The sequence below is a fragment of the Canis aureus genome, chromosome 31 (assembly GCF_053574225.1).
Source record: "Canis aureus isolate CA01 chromosome 31, VMU_Caureus_v.1.0, whole genome shotgun sequence".
Classification (NCBI taxonomy): Eukaryota; Metazoa; Chordata; class Mammalia; order Carnivora; family Canidae; genus Canis; species Canis aureus.
The window spans coordinates 30780147-30796609 of NC_135641.1; the positions used below are offsets into that span (position 1 = coordinate 30780147).

General features: G+C 44.8%; 1 protein-coding gene across 2 annotated transcripts; it reads left to right on the forward strand.

Annotated features, from left to right (window-relative positions):
* The first annotated feature begins 3293 nt into the window (after positions 1 to 3293).
* On the forward strand, positions 3294 to 11782 carry IL12A (interleukin 12A). 2 transcript variants are annotated; one of them, XM_077880133.1, is made up of 7 exons: positions 3294 to 3954; positions 5116 to 5270; positions 8536 to 8649; positions 9181 to 9222; positions 9298 to 9339; positions 9436 to 9579; positions 11110 to 11780. In XM_077880133.1, exons 1-7 carry the CDS (start codon positions 3939 to 3941, stop codon positions 11263 to 11265), a joined length of 669 nt encoding a protein of 222 aa, XP_077736259.1. In that variant the 5' UTR covers positions 3294 to 3938; the 3' UTR covers positions 11266 to 11780. The 2 variants fall into 2 exon arrangements, with proteins under 2 accessions (XP_077736259.1, XP_077736258.1); XM_077880132.1 differs by lacking the exon at positions 3294 to 3954 and having other exon boundaries at positions 4869 to 5270; positions 11110 to 11782.
* The last annotated feature ends 4681 nt before the right edge of the window (positions 11783 to 16463 follow it).

Genomic DNA, 16463 nt, shown 5'->3' on the forward strand with positions numbered 1-16463 from the left:
AGAACATAGCTGCATCAGTCTACTCGCATTATATAAAGTATTCTGGAACCCAGCATTTCCCCCTAGCACTTGTCAGTATCCAATATTCTAATTTTTGCCAGTCTAATAGGTATAAAGCAATATCTCCTTTTATTTTTTTTGTGTGTGTTTTTCTGACTATAATATATCCGAGCATCTCGTTATGTTGGTTAGCCTTGGGGATTTCCTCTCTGTAAATCACCTGTTCATAAGCTTTGCTCATTTTCACTGGGGTTTCTGTCTTTTTCTTATTGACGTGCAGAAGGTCCACGTATACTCTCCTATTAGACATTGCAAAATATCTTCTCCCAATCAGCCAGCTGTCTATTAACTGTCCATGGTTAACAGGAATCCATACTACAGAAATTCTTAGTTGTTATGTAATCAAATTTATCAGTATTTTGCCTTATGGCTTGGGGCTTTAATGTTTTTAAGAAGTCCTTCCCATCCTTGAGTGACAAAGACAGCCTCCTACATTTTCATCTAGTACTATAATTATTTTACTTTTCCTATTTAGTATTTAATCCACTTCTGAGTGGATTTACATGAGTATGCTGTTTTAGGTTGGAGTCCAGTTTTATATTTTATCATATAGTAAACATTTTCTACTAAACAACCCATGCTTTCCTCATTGACCTGGTTGCCATCTGAATGTTATACGAAATACTCATACGTACAAATCTGTCTCTAATCTCTCTATTTTGTTTCAGTGGTCTATGTGGCTGTTCTACTGCCAAACACTATTCTTATTACTGTTGTTTTGGACACTGTCTTTATAGCTAGGGCTACTCCTCCTGTTTATTACTCTTTTACAAGTTTAGTTTAGATATTCATGGGCTTTTACTCTTACGTATACATTTTAGAGGAGGCTTATTATTAACTTCCTCAGAAAATTATTTGTAATTTGCATTGGGATTGCATTGAGTATATGAATTAATTAGAATAGACTTGAGCTCTTTATATATTAACATCTTCCACCCAAGGGCATGGAATGTGTTTCCATTTAAATTAAATCACTCTAGGTTCTTGATTAGACTTTAAAACTTTTTTTCCAAAGACTATTCCATACTTACACTAACTCATGTAATAATCATAACAACCATTTAGTCTTTTATTATCATCATTTTCCAAATGAGAAAATTGAGCCCAGAGAAATAAGGGACTTGCCCAAGAACTCCCAGCAAGTAAGTAAAGTAAGTAACAGAGCCCATGTTCAAATATAGTCCATACTTTAACCACAGTACCACCTCTCAATTTACAGGCAGTTATTTTTTATTGTTTGGCTACTACTGTGAATAGCATCTTCTTTGTATTATCACTTATTTATTATCTGGGGTATTATTTTTATTATATTTTCTAATTGATTGTTGCAGCTGTAGAGAAATGGTCTGTTTTTTTAAAGTATAATTCCAGTATAGTTAACATACAGTGAATGTTATATTAGCTTCAGGTGTACAATACAGTGATTCAACAATTCCAAGTATCACCCAGTAGGTTTTTATTTTAATTCCAGAAATGTAGTTGATTTTTAAAGCTGATATTTGCATCCAGGGAAGTTGCTGATTCCTCTAGCTAGTTCTATGGTCTATTGTTTCCATTGCTTTTTTTTTTTTTTTGTATATCACCTGTCAATAATGACCATTTTATCTTTTTCTTTCCAATTTTTAACTCTCTCATTTCTTTTTCTTGCCTTATAGCATTGGCCCAGACTTCCAGTAAATGGTAGCGCAATGCTGTTCCAGAAGGTTTTCATTTTATCTTGGCTATAACACATACAGCTATAACATATATGCAGCACATCAGAGAACCATTTTACAAAAGCATAGGTTAGAAATAGTGTCTCATGGTCAAGAATCCATTCTAAGCAGATAGGCCCTATGCTTATCTATGCCACAGAAATTACTTTTCTATAAGAGATAGCCCTTCCAGGGGAGACATAACTCATTGTGATAAACTTGACTTCATTCTGACTTTAAGTATATTTAATTCCATCCTAAAGCCCTATAGCAACAACACAGATCTGCACCTGCCACTTGCTTCATACAATCTGCTAAATGCAATTGTTTCTGACAACACATTGGTCTCCATCCCTACGGGGGAATTCACAGACCGTGGCATTGGAAGGAGGCTTAGAGATCAACTATTGCTCTCACTTTACACACATCTAAAAGTCCCTATAGTGGGTACCTCATTACCCTTGAGAAGATGACCCACTTTCTGGGGCTGATGCTAACAACTGAGAGAGCTTATATCAGAGACCAGGGGCTAACACAGCTTTCTCCTAATTGGCTTCATCACTCCATCTTCAACTGGCCCTGCTTAGTGATCATGGCAGCATCTCAAGGTTTCCATTGATTCATCTATCCTGACTTCAATGGGGCACAAAAGTGGGCACCAGTGGCTCCATTATGTAGTCCTGAGGCCTGGGTACAGTCAGACCCATCAGAAGCTCTGAGTAGGTGGCCAAACACACCCCTCCCTTTCACACATACCCAGGGTGACTAACACTTGTGGTAGAGATGAGTGAACTGAAAAGCCCCACAGAAACCTCAAACCCATTACATCCAAAATGGAACTTCTCACCGTCTCCTCCAAACTCACTCCTTCTTACAGTAACCCCGGTCCAGGCCCTGGAGCAATCTCCATTCAGCCATTCTCAGCACCTTCCTGTCCGACACACCTGAGGAGTTACCAAGCCTTGGCCACTCAGCACCCTGAGGGTCTCACCTGCCCACTCTTTCCTCCCCATTCTGACTGGGGCCATACCCTCCCAGCTGCTCTTCTCTACTCCTGACTCCCAGGATCTACCTCCATACTACTGCTGAAGGGAATCTTCCCATCATGCCTATCTAACCATGTCTCCTGCCTGAAACCTTAGAAGGCTCCCCACTACCCTCAAAACAGATGCTCCTTAGTGTGGCATCTACCACCCTCATAGCACAGCCTCACTGCTCTCTCCAACCTCACACCCTGATGGCAGGACCCCCAGAGCTCCACCTCCCTCTACCCTCCCTGCCCGTGCTTCTGATTCTTGTTCCATCACCTCAGAACCTGCATCCCATTTATTGGGAACAGTCTCGTGCCCCTAGGAGCATGCTGAGGAGCCATGCTCCTGGGAGCCTCACCCCCTTGTCCTGCTGAGGTGCTCTCTCTCTGGGCTTCTCCCAAGCCCCGTGCATCCATCCCGGTAAATGATAACGTCCCCTCCTGGACGCTGTACGGAACTGGATGCTCTATGACAGTAGTCATTGCATAGCCAGTCTGGTTTCACCCCTTTTCATATTTAAGATTGAATAAAATACATGGAGTCAGATTTAGTGTGGGAGTGCCCCCCGGGACCTGTTCGCCACTGGGTGTCCCTCGCCTAGCGCAATGCCCGCCTGGCACACCGCGGACCATGGGAATGAAGCAGTGATGAGTGGGTGGCTGCTGAACGGACGCACGAGCTGCCCTTGCCCTTTCAGGACCCGGTGGGAGTCAGGATCGCGGCCCATCCTGGATACACTCGGCGCTCCGTCGGAAGGGGGCGTCTGAGCCCCGGGGACCCCGGTGGCCCGCAAGGGGTCGGGCGTGCCCGGGGGACCCTGCGCCACCGACTCTGCGCGAATTTCGCTTTCGCTTCGGGCCAGCTGGAGGCGGCGGGGCCGTCCCCGGAACGGCTGCGGCCGAGCACCCGCGGAGTTAATCCGAAAGCGCCGCAAACCCCGCGGGCCCAGCTCCACGTGTCACCGAGAAGCTGATGTAGAGAGAGACAGAGAGAGAAAGCAAGCCGGACACCGGAGTCCCGGGAAAGTCCTGGCGCGCCTCGGGCCAATTATAAAAATGTGACCCCCCGGGTCGGCCTCCCACCGCCGCCCTCCCCTGCCGCGTCCGCAGTCCGCGTCCAGCGCCCGCCGGGGTCCACGCAGCGCCCGCCCAGCATGTGCCCGCCGCGCGGTGAGTACGGCCCGCTGGAGGCTCGGCGGCGCCCGGGGCAGGACGCGGAGGCTCGGCGGCGCCCGGGGCAGGACGCGGGGGGCTCGGCGGCGCCCGGGGCAGGACGCGGAGGCTCGGCGGCGCCCGGGGCAGGACGCGGAGGCTCGGCGGCGCCCGGGGCAGGACGCGGGGGGCTCGGCGGCGCCCGGGGCAGGACGCGGGGGGCTCGGCGGCGCCCGGGGCAGGACGCGGGAGGCTCGGCGGCGCCCGGGGCAGGACGCGGGGGGCTCGGCGGCGCCCGGGGCAGGACGCGGGGGGCTCGGCGGCGCCCGGGGCAGGACGCGGGGGGCTCGGCGGCGCCCGGGGGAGGACGCGGAGGCTCGGCGGCGCCCGGGGCAGGACGCGGGGGGCTCGGCGGCGCCCGGGGGAGGACGCGGAGGCTCGGCGGCGCCCGGGGCAGGACGCGGGGGGCTCGGCGGCGCCCGGGGCAGGACGCGGGGGGCTCGGCGGCGCCCGGGGGAGGACGCGGGGGGCTCGGCGGCGCCCGGGGCAGGACGCGGGGGCTCGGCGGCGCCCTGGGGAGGACGCGGGGGGCTCGGCGGCGGTCGCCCGGGGGAGGAGCACAGTCCGCCGCCTGGTGCGGAGCGGAAAGACAGGACGACTGCGCCGTAGGACATGGTCTCCTCGTCGGGAGACCGCCTCGCGGGCTCTCCTCAGGCCCACTTCGCAGATTTGAAACTGAGGCCCCACGGGCCGCCTTTCTCTCTGGGTCCCTCAGTCCCACGGCTAAAGAGGGCACATCCCAGCCAGCTTCAGAGGGAGGCTTTGTCGGCCCCACTGTTTCCCAACCACGGGGCCACGAGCCTGGGCTAGTCCCTTCACTTCCTGGCCTCAGTTTCCCTGCTGGTGAATTAGTGGCTTTTTCGGGGTGAGCTCTGAATCCAGCACCCTTGTCTGAGCTCGTTAGGGGGCCCTCTCAGGGAGCTGGCTTCTGGCCCCACATTAAAGCCCCGCCTTCCAAGAACCTGATTCATTTCTCAGGTGTTGAAGACGATGGGGAACGGTGGAGGGAGCTTGGTGTCGGTTAAGATGTGGACGGGTGGACATGACCAGAATGGATGGAAGGTAGAGGCAGGCCAAACCAAGCTGACAAGCTCAGCCTGCTCCTTGCTTCCTTTCCAGGCCTCCTCCTTGTGACCATCCTGGTCCTGCTAAGCCACCTGGACCACCTTACTTGGGCCAGGAGCCTCCCCACAGCCTCACCAAGCCCAGGAATATTCCAGTGCCTCAACCACTCCCAAAACCTGCTGAGAGCCGTCAGCAACACGCTTCAGAAGGTGAGTCTTTCAATATTCTTGTTCCCATTTTGCAGCCATCTAGGGAAGGAGTTTGTCTGAACCCTCCTGTCACCGGAAAGAATTGCAGAGAAACTTAGGGCGTTAATCAGGAGCTGTCAAGAGGGGGAGAGGGAACTTTACAGTGGGCCCAACTATTAGCTAGCAAGTCTCAATGAAATTGTGTCTCCAGAGAAACCAAGAGTGGTAATAAATTATAATGGCATTCATTGTGGCTATGTCTACACAGAGGAAAGTGGATGTTTACAGTGTTCCCTGTAGCCTGCCAACAGAGATGGAATTGTGTCAGGCCTACACTGTTCCTCTGACACACTTATCAATCCAGGAAACCGTTATTAGGTGCTGCCTCTGTGCTCTAGGGGCTACAACGATGAATTAGACTCGCCCCTCACACTGCTCATCGGCTTCTGATGTGCTGATGCAATTCTTTGAGCAACACATTTCAGGGGGCCTGTGACAGTGTGTCTCAAGCCTTCATTTTCTAGGGAGATTGTTGTCTAATATTATTTACAGTTTCATTCATTTTTTTAGGTTTCATATTTTAATGCAAAAACATTCTTTTTTTTTTTTTCTTTTAAAAGTGCTTCTGTACCTATAGCTCTTTTGGAACAGCAAAGACTGATGTTTTAAAAGCTGTCTTTTGCCTTCCTATTCTCTAGTGATTCTTTCCTGAATATTTTCTAGCTTGTTGTTTTATGAGTATCTTAAAATAAGCTCAATACCACAAGGCCTTCTTAAAAAATTCTTTTCACCTTCTAATCTTGCACAATGTGCTGCCAATTGCTCCTCATAGTTTAGTCAATCTTAATTAAAAAGGCAGCTCACCAAGTGAAAACTGCAGAGAAAAGTCCTTTGACTTCTGAAGAAGGTTTCAAAATGGATAAAATTTAGGAGCTGCAATTTAAATAGAGGCTTTAGGGGCACCTGGGTGGCTCACTGTTAGAGCACCTGCCTTTGGCTCAGGGCATGATCCCAGGGTCCTGGGATGGAGTCCCACATCAGGCTCCCCACAGGGAGCCTGCTTCACCTCCTGCCTGTGTCTCTGCCTCTCTCTGTGTCTCTCAAGAATAAATAAATAACATATTTTTTAAAATAATATAAAAATAGAGGCTTTATTGATGGAGCTAACTCTGGTCCTCAAGTACAGCACTAAAAGTCAAAAGATTGCAGCATGCAATTTGATATTTTTTTCTATCATTCCTTTATCAAATTTGCTAGAACAAATGAGCTGGCTACCTACAGAAAAAAGAGGTGGCAAATGCATGCAATTCACAACCCACAGATTTGTAGAGTTTGGCCTATACCTATTGTCTTTTATTTTGATTTTGGGTTTGATGCCATTGAAAAAGTAGACCTTTCATATAAGAATCCAAATTTCTGGCTTCTCTAGAAAAGATCAGAAGAACTACAGTGGACGGCCCGTATTTCCAAATTTAACTCCTTACCACCTGCTCAGGATAGTGGCTGCCCACGTGTGTGTGAACACCTCCAGGAATAGTGTATAGTTTCTGCTATACACTATTCCTGTTGCTGCTGCTGTAACAAATTACCACAATGAAAGTGGCTTTAAACAACAACAATTTATTATCTTACAGCTCTGGAGTTCAGAAATCTGAAATAGGCTAGAATCCAGGTGTGAACAGAGTTGTGTCCCTTTTTGGGGACTCTAGGGGAGAATCCATTTTCTTGCCTCTTCCAGCTTCTGGGGGCAGCCCACATTCCTTGGTGTATGGCCCCCTTCCATCTTCAAAGCCAGTAATGGTCAACTCAGTCTTCTTCATGCTGCATTGCTCTGACGTTGACTCTCCTGCCTCCTTCCGTTTATAATGACTCAGCAATTACATTGGACCCACCCAGATAATCCAAGATAACCTCCCTATTTAAGGTCAGCTGATTAATGACCTTCATTTCATCAGCAACCCTAATTCCTCTTGGCCGGGGAACACATTCTCACGTTCCAGGGATCAGGAAGTGGATGGCAGGGTGGAGGCATGGGGCATTATGCTGCCTACCACAGACAGAGGTTTTACTACTTGTTTCCAAACATGTTCTGCATCTCAAGCCTTCATTATGGGTCTTGTGTTCCCTCTGCCTGAATTTCTCTCTCCTCTGCCTATCGAGCTTCTCCTCCTCTTAATGCAGATGTCCCATCTCTGGTGAGCCGTCATACCCCTCTCAGTACTTCTCACCCGCTGACATGACTCCTAGTCATTTAGGCACTTTCCTGTCTCTTTCCTGGAATCTGGGAAGGGAGCAGGAGATAATGGTCCTCTTCCTTAGTACAGTAAGTCCCCCCTTATCCAAGGGGGATACTTTCTGAGACCCCCAGTGGACTTCTGAAGCTGCAGCCAGTACTGAAGCCTATATTGTGTTTTAACAATATGTTTGAATGTGCTCTCTAAATATCTTACTGTATTCACCCTTCTTTATTTATGTGATGATGTGAAATGATAAAATGCCCATGTGATGAGATGAAGTGAATGACCCAGGCATTGTGACGTATAGCATTAGGCTACCATTAACCTTTTGACTATGCATTGGAAGGAGGATCATCTCCTTCCAGAGCACAGTTGCTGTCACATAACTGAAACCAGGGAAAGCGAAGCCACACATAAGAGGGACAACTACTCACACACCTTAGGCTTGATGAATGAATGGCATGAAGTGATTTCAATCTTCAGTCAAATTTACTGACTTTTTAGAGAAATTTCCTAAATATGTTCAACGATGCTTTCCAGCATGTTTAGAAGATGATACCTGTGTGTGTGGCTGTGTGTGTATGTATACCGCAAACTAAATCTCCACTCGTCTTTAGGGCTACATGTTTGTTATATTCATCAAGTTGTGACCTTAACAGTTCTGCCTTTAGAAGTTATACTTTAAAAGGATATTCATAAAACACTGGTGTTTTGGCAAAAGGAAAAAACTGTTTTCACCAGAAGCAAGTGTCACAGCGTGGCGTAGATGCTGATTAGCATAGCCTGTTGAAATGATTTATAGTGTTTACATAATGGAAAAACATATCACCCAGAGAAACATGTCCTAAGCAAAGGGAAAGGAGGGAGAAAGAATGTAAATAACCTGTTTCCTTTTGTCTTATGAAGATCTCAAATTTCCTACGGGTCAAAGAGATAGATGTCAGGGGCAGCCAGCTCTCTCTTTGCTGGCACCCTGCAGTGCCAGCCTCATCTGAAGCCAGGTGCCTTATTAATATTATAAACTGAGTTATTCTTTATGTTTTTTACAGGCCAGACAAACTCTAGAATTATATTCCTGCACTTCCGAAGAGATTGATCATGAAGATATCACAAAGGATAAAACCAGCACAGTGGAGGCCTGCTTACCACTGGAATTAACCATGGTATACATGATTTTCTTCCTGGAGCATGTAATACAATTAAGCGCTATGCACCAAACCTCATCTTCTTCCAAAACTGTACATGTTTCTGGTCTCCATCATCATGAGATTTTAACAGGTCCCACTTCAGAAGTTAGATTTTGTGGGGATCCCTGGGTGGCACAGTGGTTTGGCACCTGCCTTTGGCCCAGGGCGCGATCCTGGAGACCCGGGATCGAGTCCCACGTCGGGGTCCCGGTGCATGGAGCCTGCTTCTCCCTCTGCCTGTGTCTCTCTCTCTCTCTCTCTCTCTCTCTCTCTCTCTCTGTGACTATCATAAATAAAAAAAAAGAAAAGAAAAAATGTCTTTTACAACAATGTGGATGTGCTTAATACTATTAACTGTATACTTAAGAGTAGTTAAAATGATAAATTTTATGGTATGTGCTTTTTTTTAACCATAATAAAAAAAAAAAGATACCTTTGGGAAAAGTCAGGAAAAGTGTATGTTAAGAATTGATACCGTTGATGTGATTTTTTTTTTTTTGTCTCTAGAATGAGAGTTGCCTGGCTTCCAGAGAGATCTCTTTGATAACTGTAAGTCAGAAAATTAAAAGTTTCAGCCCATATGATGAATTCATATCATTGATGTCTCATTATTTTTTCTTCTAGAACGGGAGTTGCCTGGCCTCTGGAAAGGCCTCTTTTATGACGGTAAGACACAAAACTCTTTCTTTCCTCAAATGCAATGCGGGGGAAACATTTTTAGCCATCTCAATTGTTTCTTCCCTCTTTTGTCATATCACTTAGGTCCTGTGCCTTAGCAGCATCTATGAGGACTTGAAGATGTACCAGATGGAATTCAAGGCCATGAACGCAAAGCTTTTAATGGATCCCAAGAGGCAGATCTTTCTGGATCAAAACATGCTGACAGCTATCGATGAGCTGTTACAGGTAAGACCTTTGTACTACCAGTAAGAGCGCCTTCTTGATGCTGAGACAGGGTCCATGATGATATAAAATCACCCCTTCCTAGATTGGGAGAGGCCTGAAATCCCCTCCCTAGATCTCCTGCAGAGCCTCTTGACAATGGGCATTTGTGAGCAGGTCACGGTAAGAAAAGCAGACTCCCACTTGATCATGTGGCACAGACCAGGCTCTCTGCAGATGTTTTCATACCTTTTCTTTTATGGTCCCACGACAACCACATGGGGTATATCCAAAGGTTAGACTTAGCCCCTTATCCCCGTGGCTTATAAGTGGCTGAGCCATGATTTAAACCCCCATCCAAGGGATTTCACTACTTATCTTCTCACTCACTTCCAAAGGCTCCAGGATGTGCAGTGAGGGACCAGCATGCATATCTGCAAATATTGTCAGAGAAAACAAGTGGGGCTGATGCCTGGGTATGACCCATTTTGAACTAAAATGTGTATGAAATAAGAGTGACCTATCATATCACCTAGGACATCCACAATGTCACCCATAGACAAGAATTTGCTTTGTAATTTTCTGATGCTGTAATTTTCAGCATGTGATGCTAATACAAAACATAGAAATATCCACTTGAGAAAGGGCAGGGTACATTCTGTGGTGACCAGGGCATGGGATAAAAATTAGTGTGGTATCAGGAATCACTGTTTGAAAAAGAACGTATTCCCCTTTCTTTCTTTCAAATTACCATTTGAAAGGCAACGAACTTCATGTAAATATCAAAGAATGTTCCCATCTAGAGAGGTTTCTTTTTGTTTTGTTTTGTTTTGTTTTCCCATCTAGAGAGTTATTTCATTTTCAGGCCCAAGAGTTGGGTGATTTGAGCTTTGGAATCCATTCTACCAGGAATCAGAAAACCATGCCCAAACCATTCACCTCCTCTGGGACTTGTATTTTCCCTTGTAAAACTGGCATGATCTTACCTACCCTACCTTTCTCTTAGCCTTTTTGCAAGGAACAAGTAGAAGTATTGATCATTGTGCAAATGTAAGATCTTGCATCGTGTTATCAAATTAAAAGGTTAAAAGTGAGAGATGCATTGCCAGGTTTGTTCACCTGGCACACATGAGTGTCTGGGGCAAACAGGTCTGTTACTCAAGGAGTTCTGATCAGTAGCAATCCATCACCTCTCTGTTCTAAAAAGGACTTAGCTTCTTAGTCTGACATATAAAAATTAATTAGATATTGCAGCAGATGTCATCTTAACAGAATTGTTCCTTTCTAAAATGCAACTCCCACTGATGATTTTCTAAATAGCTTTAAGGGTCTTTTCAGAGCTCACTGAAGATACATGTGCTTGGATAATGAGTATTTCTTCTCTCAGGTCCTGCCTGGCCATCTGGCTGGGAGTGGATTTGGGTCGGGTTTAGGAGATGTAATGAGGGAGTGGGTTGCAGGCTCTGAGGCATGTATTGGCTTCACCCATTTTTACAGATAAATGTTTTAATTTTGGAATACCATATATGTCATCCTTAATATTTATCCTCATAGGCCCTGAATTTCAACAGTGTGACTGTGCCACAGAAATCCTCCCTTGAAGAGCCGGATTTTTATAAAACTAAAATCAAGCTCTGCATACTTCTTCATGCTTTCAGAATTCGTGCGGTGACCATCGATAGAATGATGAGTTATCTGAATTCTTCCTAAAAAGCTGAGGTCTCTCTCGACTTTAAAGTCATTCTTATAAAAATGTGAACCAAAAGAATTTTTCATAAGATAGGGGTTAAGAACCAGGGAGGGGGTGGCTTGACCTGGTCCTACTTAAGCTAGTACGATAATTCTCATGCTTGTTTACATTAGTTGCCACTCAAATTTTGAAAGATGTGACTGTTATATCCACACGATGCCTTTGACCAAGTATATTTCACATTTACTATGGATAAGTTAAGTGTTCGTGAGCAAATTGCTAAAGAGGAAAAATGTCCTCACCGAACATGTTTTTATTTTCCCTTTAATAGAAGAGCAAGACTTTATAAGCTATTTCTGTACCAAACTGTTTGTAGAAACAAACACTCAAGCATAATTTATTTAAAAATACTTATTTATATAATTTTGTGTTCATGAAAGCATGTGAATTAATTTATATTTATTTATGTTATATTTATTAAAGTATTTATTATCAAGTGGATTTGGGATATCTTATGTTCTAAAAATAAAATGATTGAGTAGAATAAGTCTCATACTTTTTTCTAATGTAGTTGAAATACATTGTGGGAAAACTGAAAACTCCAATGTGAACAAATTTCCCGGGGAAAGGATGCCCCAATATTCTTACCCACGTCCTATTTCCTCTAATCTCTTATTTTGAAAGGAGACTCGTCAGACTAGATATGCTTTAATACTAAGGCCATCGAGTGAGTTATGGTTTTTGAGAGGATGTTTTGTTCAACATCTGCATCCCAGAGTAAAATACCTAAAAATGTTTTCCCCCATTAACCACAGCTCCGTAACATACTGTGCATTAGACAAATACATAATAATATCCTCCGACTGGGGAAAACATCATTAAAAGGCCTTCTAGTTAAATTATTCTAATTTTTGTGACCCTTTGGGCCCTCAGGGGAAGCTGTTTCCAAATTACAATGAGAAAAACTCTCCATTTGTTTTAAATTATACAGAACTTCTGTCTGAACCACATGGATAATTGCCTCTCTTTGACTTAAGAGATGTGCTTTTAATGACCCAATATTAAATTCCATCTTTTTAATTCTCTAAACCACGTGAATTTTAAAAGATTCACCTGGCAGTTTACCATGTAATTTTAGTGCTCTGATAATCATATTCCTCCATCTGAAAAGGCCATAAGAGAGGAACTACTTAGGATGTCCTGCCCCCTTCCTCATGTTACCCCTCCCCACCACAGCCTGGCTGGAATCCCTAGGGTGTATGGCCACTCCAGGTCCCCTCACCTGTGTGGGCGACGGACTCCTTTGTTCAGATTCTCACCACTTGATACCCAGCTCGATAGAAATCATCAGAAACTAGATCCCAATACATATCCCCTTTTCCTTGAGCGATTCCTCCACAAACTTGAATGACCTGCAAGTGATCCACAAACAGGAGTTTCTCGCCATTGAGTGTTGGGTTTGGCCTTTCAGCAGCTTTGGGTTTTGTTTTTTTTTTTTAAGATTTTTTTTTTTTATTCATGAGACACACACAGAGAGAGGAAGAGACATAGGCAGAGGGAGAAGCAGGCTCCTCGCAGGGAGCCCAATGTGGGACTCAATCCCACATTGGGCTCCCTGCGAGGGATCCTGGGATCCTGGGATCACGCCCTAAGCCAAAGGCAGACGCTCAACTGCTGAGCCACCCAGGCATCCCCTTGAACCACCCAGGCATCCCAGCAGCTTTGATTATGAGAAAGCTCAATGGCTTGATGGGGCTGGGGCCATAGAGTTGCTGCCCCCCTTCACTTGGTATGATGACTCGTGTGTTGTCTGGCCAGTTGTCTATGCCAGAAACAAGGAGAGACAAGCAGATCATCTATGGACAGGGTTTGTAGACAGGAACACAGATGTTACTTTGGTTCTAGAAATTACCATGACCTATGCTTCAAAAACATGACTGGCCCAAGAAACCTCTTCATAACTAATTCCATTATTACACAGGTGGTTTTTCTTTTTTCTTTTGATCCTGGGCCTACAATTTACAAGTTTTATAACATGACCAAGTTGTTTTAACCTCTCCTCTTCTAACTCTTCTAATAAGTGATGCTTCTAATAAGACGATGCTTGAACCTACCTCAAAGGATCAGAGTGAGGCTTTAATGCAACAGCTTGTGCAGATAATACGTACAGCATAAATGTGAACAGTATCGGAAAATTATTATTAGTCTTTGGGCTTGGTGACTGAGCCAAATTGGTTAAACCCTCCTTTGCTACTACTTTCTTATCTGTGAAAATCAGAAAACTGTAGCCCCTATCTCAGTGCTATTGTGAGGATTCAATGACACAGTACAGGGCTGGCATCTAATCAATGCTCAACGTCAAGTTTTTTAAAGTGTTAAGATTGTTTAAAGATCTCAACGATGCCCTGGCCCTGCACAGCCCTCAGCACGTCACAGGTCTGCACCAGGCATCTGGTGCAAGCGCCTGCCTTCATGAACGAAGGATGGGGAGCAAAGTAACTTAATAAGACCGAGGTCCTCCCCTACTAAAAGTATTCCCCAGTCTTAGCCTGTTAGAGATTCATTTGATTAACAAATCATGTTTTTATTTTTATTTTTTTAAAGATTTATTTATTTATTCATGAGAGATAGAGAGAGAAGCAGAAACATAGGCAGAGGGAGAAGCAGGCTCCCCAAAGGGAGTCTGATGCCTGCAGGACTCATCCAGGATCCCAGAATCATGCCCTGAGCCAAAGGCAGACGCTCAACCGCTGAGCCACTCAGGTGTTCCTGATTAACAAATCATTTTTAAAAGGAAATAAGCAGTGAAAGTGTTTCTCTCACCTGAGAATGACTGAATCAGAAAATTAACATGAAAATAAACAGCTGACAGCTGCCCCATCAAGGACCCAGAGCTTTAGGAAAAGCAAACAGTTCTGGGGAGCGGTCTGGCCAGACATCCACAGGTAGGAATTGGTCAACTCAACAGATGCAAAAGTCCCTCAGACATCCTAATGAGGATAGGAAACATGGGAACAGAAAGAGAAGAAAAACTAGCTTTGTCTGGGGCCAGCATCAACAGAGACTGGTGAGTCCCCTTGGCTGCATCACCCCCAACCATTCAGGTGCTATCCTTGTTTCAAGACTAAACACCTGGTTCTAGCTAGCATGATCTGGCTTCCTAGGTTAAGGCAAAGTGCCTTACAATACTGCCACAGACTGAATGTTTGTGCCCCCTTAAAACTCCTATATTGAAGCCCTGATCCCCAAAGCAATGATACTTAGAGGTGAGGCATTAGGAGGTGAGTTAGGTCATAAGCATGTTGCCCTGATGATAGAATTAATGCTCTTGTAAGAAGAGATTGGGAGAAAACCCCAACCCCTTGGGGCGGACACAGGGACAGGTAGCTGACTACAAACCAGGATGAGAGCCCTCACCAGACACCAAATCTGCTGGCACCCTGACCTCAGAATTCCCAGCCTCCGGGACCCTGATACATGAATGAATGTTTGTTTAAGCCACCTAGTCTGTAGTATTTTAACAGTCTGAGCTGATGGAGAAATCTATTTTAAGTAAGAAAAAACCAAGCCAGTTTTCAAAAATTGAATTGTATCAATTTTTTGGTTGAAATGTATTTGGTGAGAACAGGTCAAAAACAGTTGTACTTATGTATCTTTGATTATGATATTAAAAATATAAATGTGAAGGGCACCTGGCTGGCTCAGTCGGGAGAGCATGTGACTCTTGATCTCAGGATGGTGAGTTCAAGCCCCACACTGGGCACAGAGCTTACTTAAAAAAAAAAAAAAAGAAATGAAGGGGCACCTGGGTGGCTTAGTCGATTGTCTGACTATTGATTCTGGCTCAGGTCGTGATCTCAGGGTCATGAGATAGAACCTCACATCGGGTTCTGTGCTCCATACAGAGTCTGCTTAGGATTCTCTCTCTCCCACCCTCCTCTTGTTCTCTCTAAAAAAATAAAATCTTTTAAAGCTGTGGATGTGATTTTATGACATCAACTTAACATCAGAGACAGTATATTCATGTGACCTTTTTTAGAAGGAGTATTAACTAATGCTTATAGGTGCTAACTAAATGCTTGTCATGTTCCTAAGTGTTTACCACAAAGGCAGAAAATCCTCCCAATAATTCTATGGGGAGAAACTATCACCTTCCCCTTTTGATAGATAAGGAAACTCAGGTAAGAAGCCATGTAAGCTAGCATGACAAGTAAGTGACGCACCATGATTTGACCCCTGGCCACCTGTTCCAGCCTATGAAGCCACTCCAGGCTTTCACTTCTGGTAATAAGGGCCTAAGTCAAAGGACATTTCCATCACGACCATATAAACATCATCATGGTTATTTATACATCTCTTCCCCTCAAGACACCATGAAAACCTCAAGTACAGGAAATGCCATGTTACTCATGTCTATGTGTTCTCAGGCCCTGGCACTTAAATGTGGTGGAAAGTGAGAGATGGCAAATCTTGATGGGCTCTCATATGTCTCTCATTTCTTTTTCTAATCTAGGAATAAAGAAGAAAGTTTTAGTCTTCAAAAATCAAAGTATTCGGGCAGCCCAGGTAGCTCGGCGGTTTAGCACTGCCTTCGGCCCAGGGCCTGATCCTGGAGACCAGGGATTGAGTCCCATGTCGGGCTCCCTGCATGGAGCCTGTTTCTCCCTCTGCCTGTGTCTCTGCCTCTCTCTCTCTCTCTCTCTGTCTCTCTCTCATGAATAAATAATAAATAAAATCTTAAAAAAAAAATCAAAGTATTCCCCATTACCAAAAAAAAAAAAAAAACGCTTAAACTTATAAAGAATGCACATGCATGCTTGATTCAAAACAATTTTATATTCTTATACTGGGGGAAAAAATCCAAAATTCATAAGCATGTTGATTTACGTAATCCACATACCTAAAGTTTGGCATCATCACACTGGTGAACAAAGAGTGGTCCACTTCCCCTTGCACACGTCTTATACACAAACCCCTCATTGGTAGTTTCAAGAGGACCAGGCAATCATCTCATTGGCTGGTTCCCAAACTGGCCCTGACAGGAATGGTTCGCAGATCCAGCCAAGCTCCTTGACACCGCCCCCTCCTCATAGCCCTCAGTAACCCCCCACAAGAGAAGCTTCACTCCTGAACACTTTACCCATGCAGGTTACAGATAACATTTCACAAATGGCTTTTACAGCTAAGGAGAAATTAAAAACTCACTTAACTATCCAAG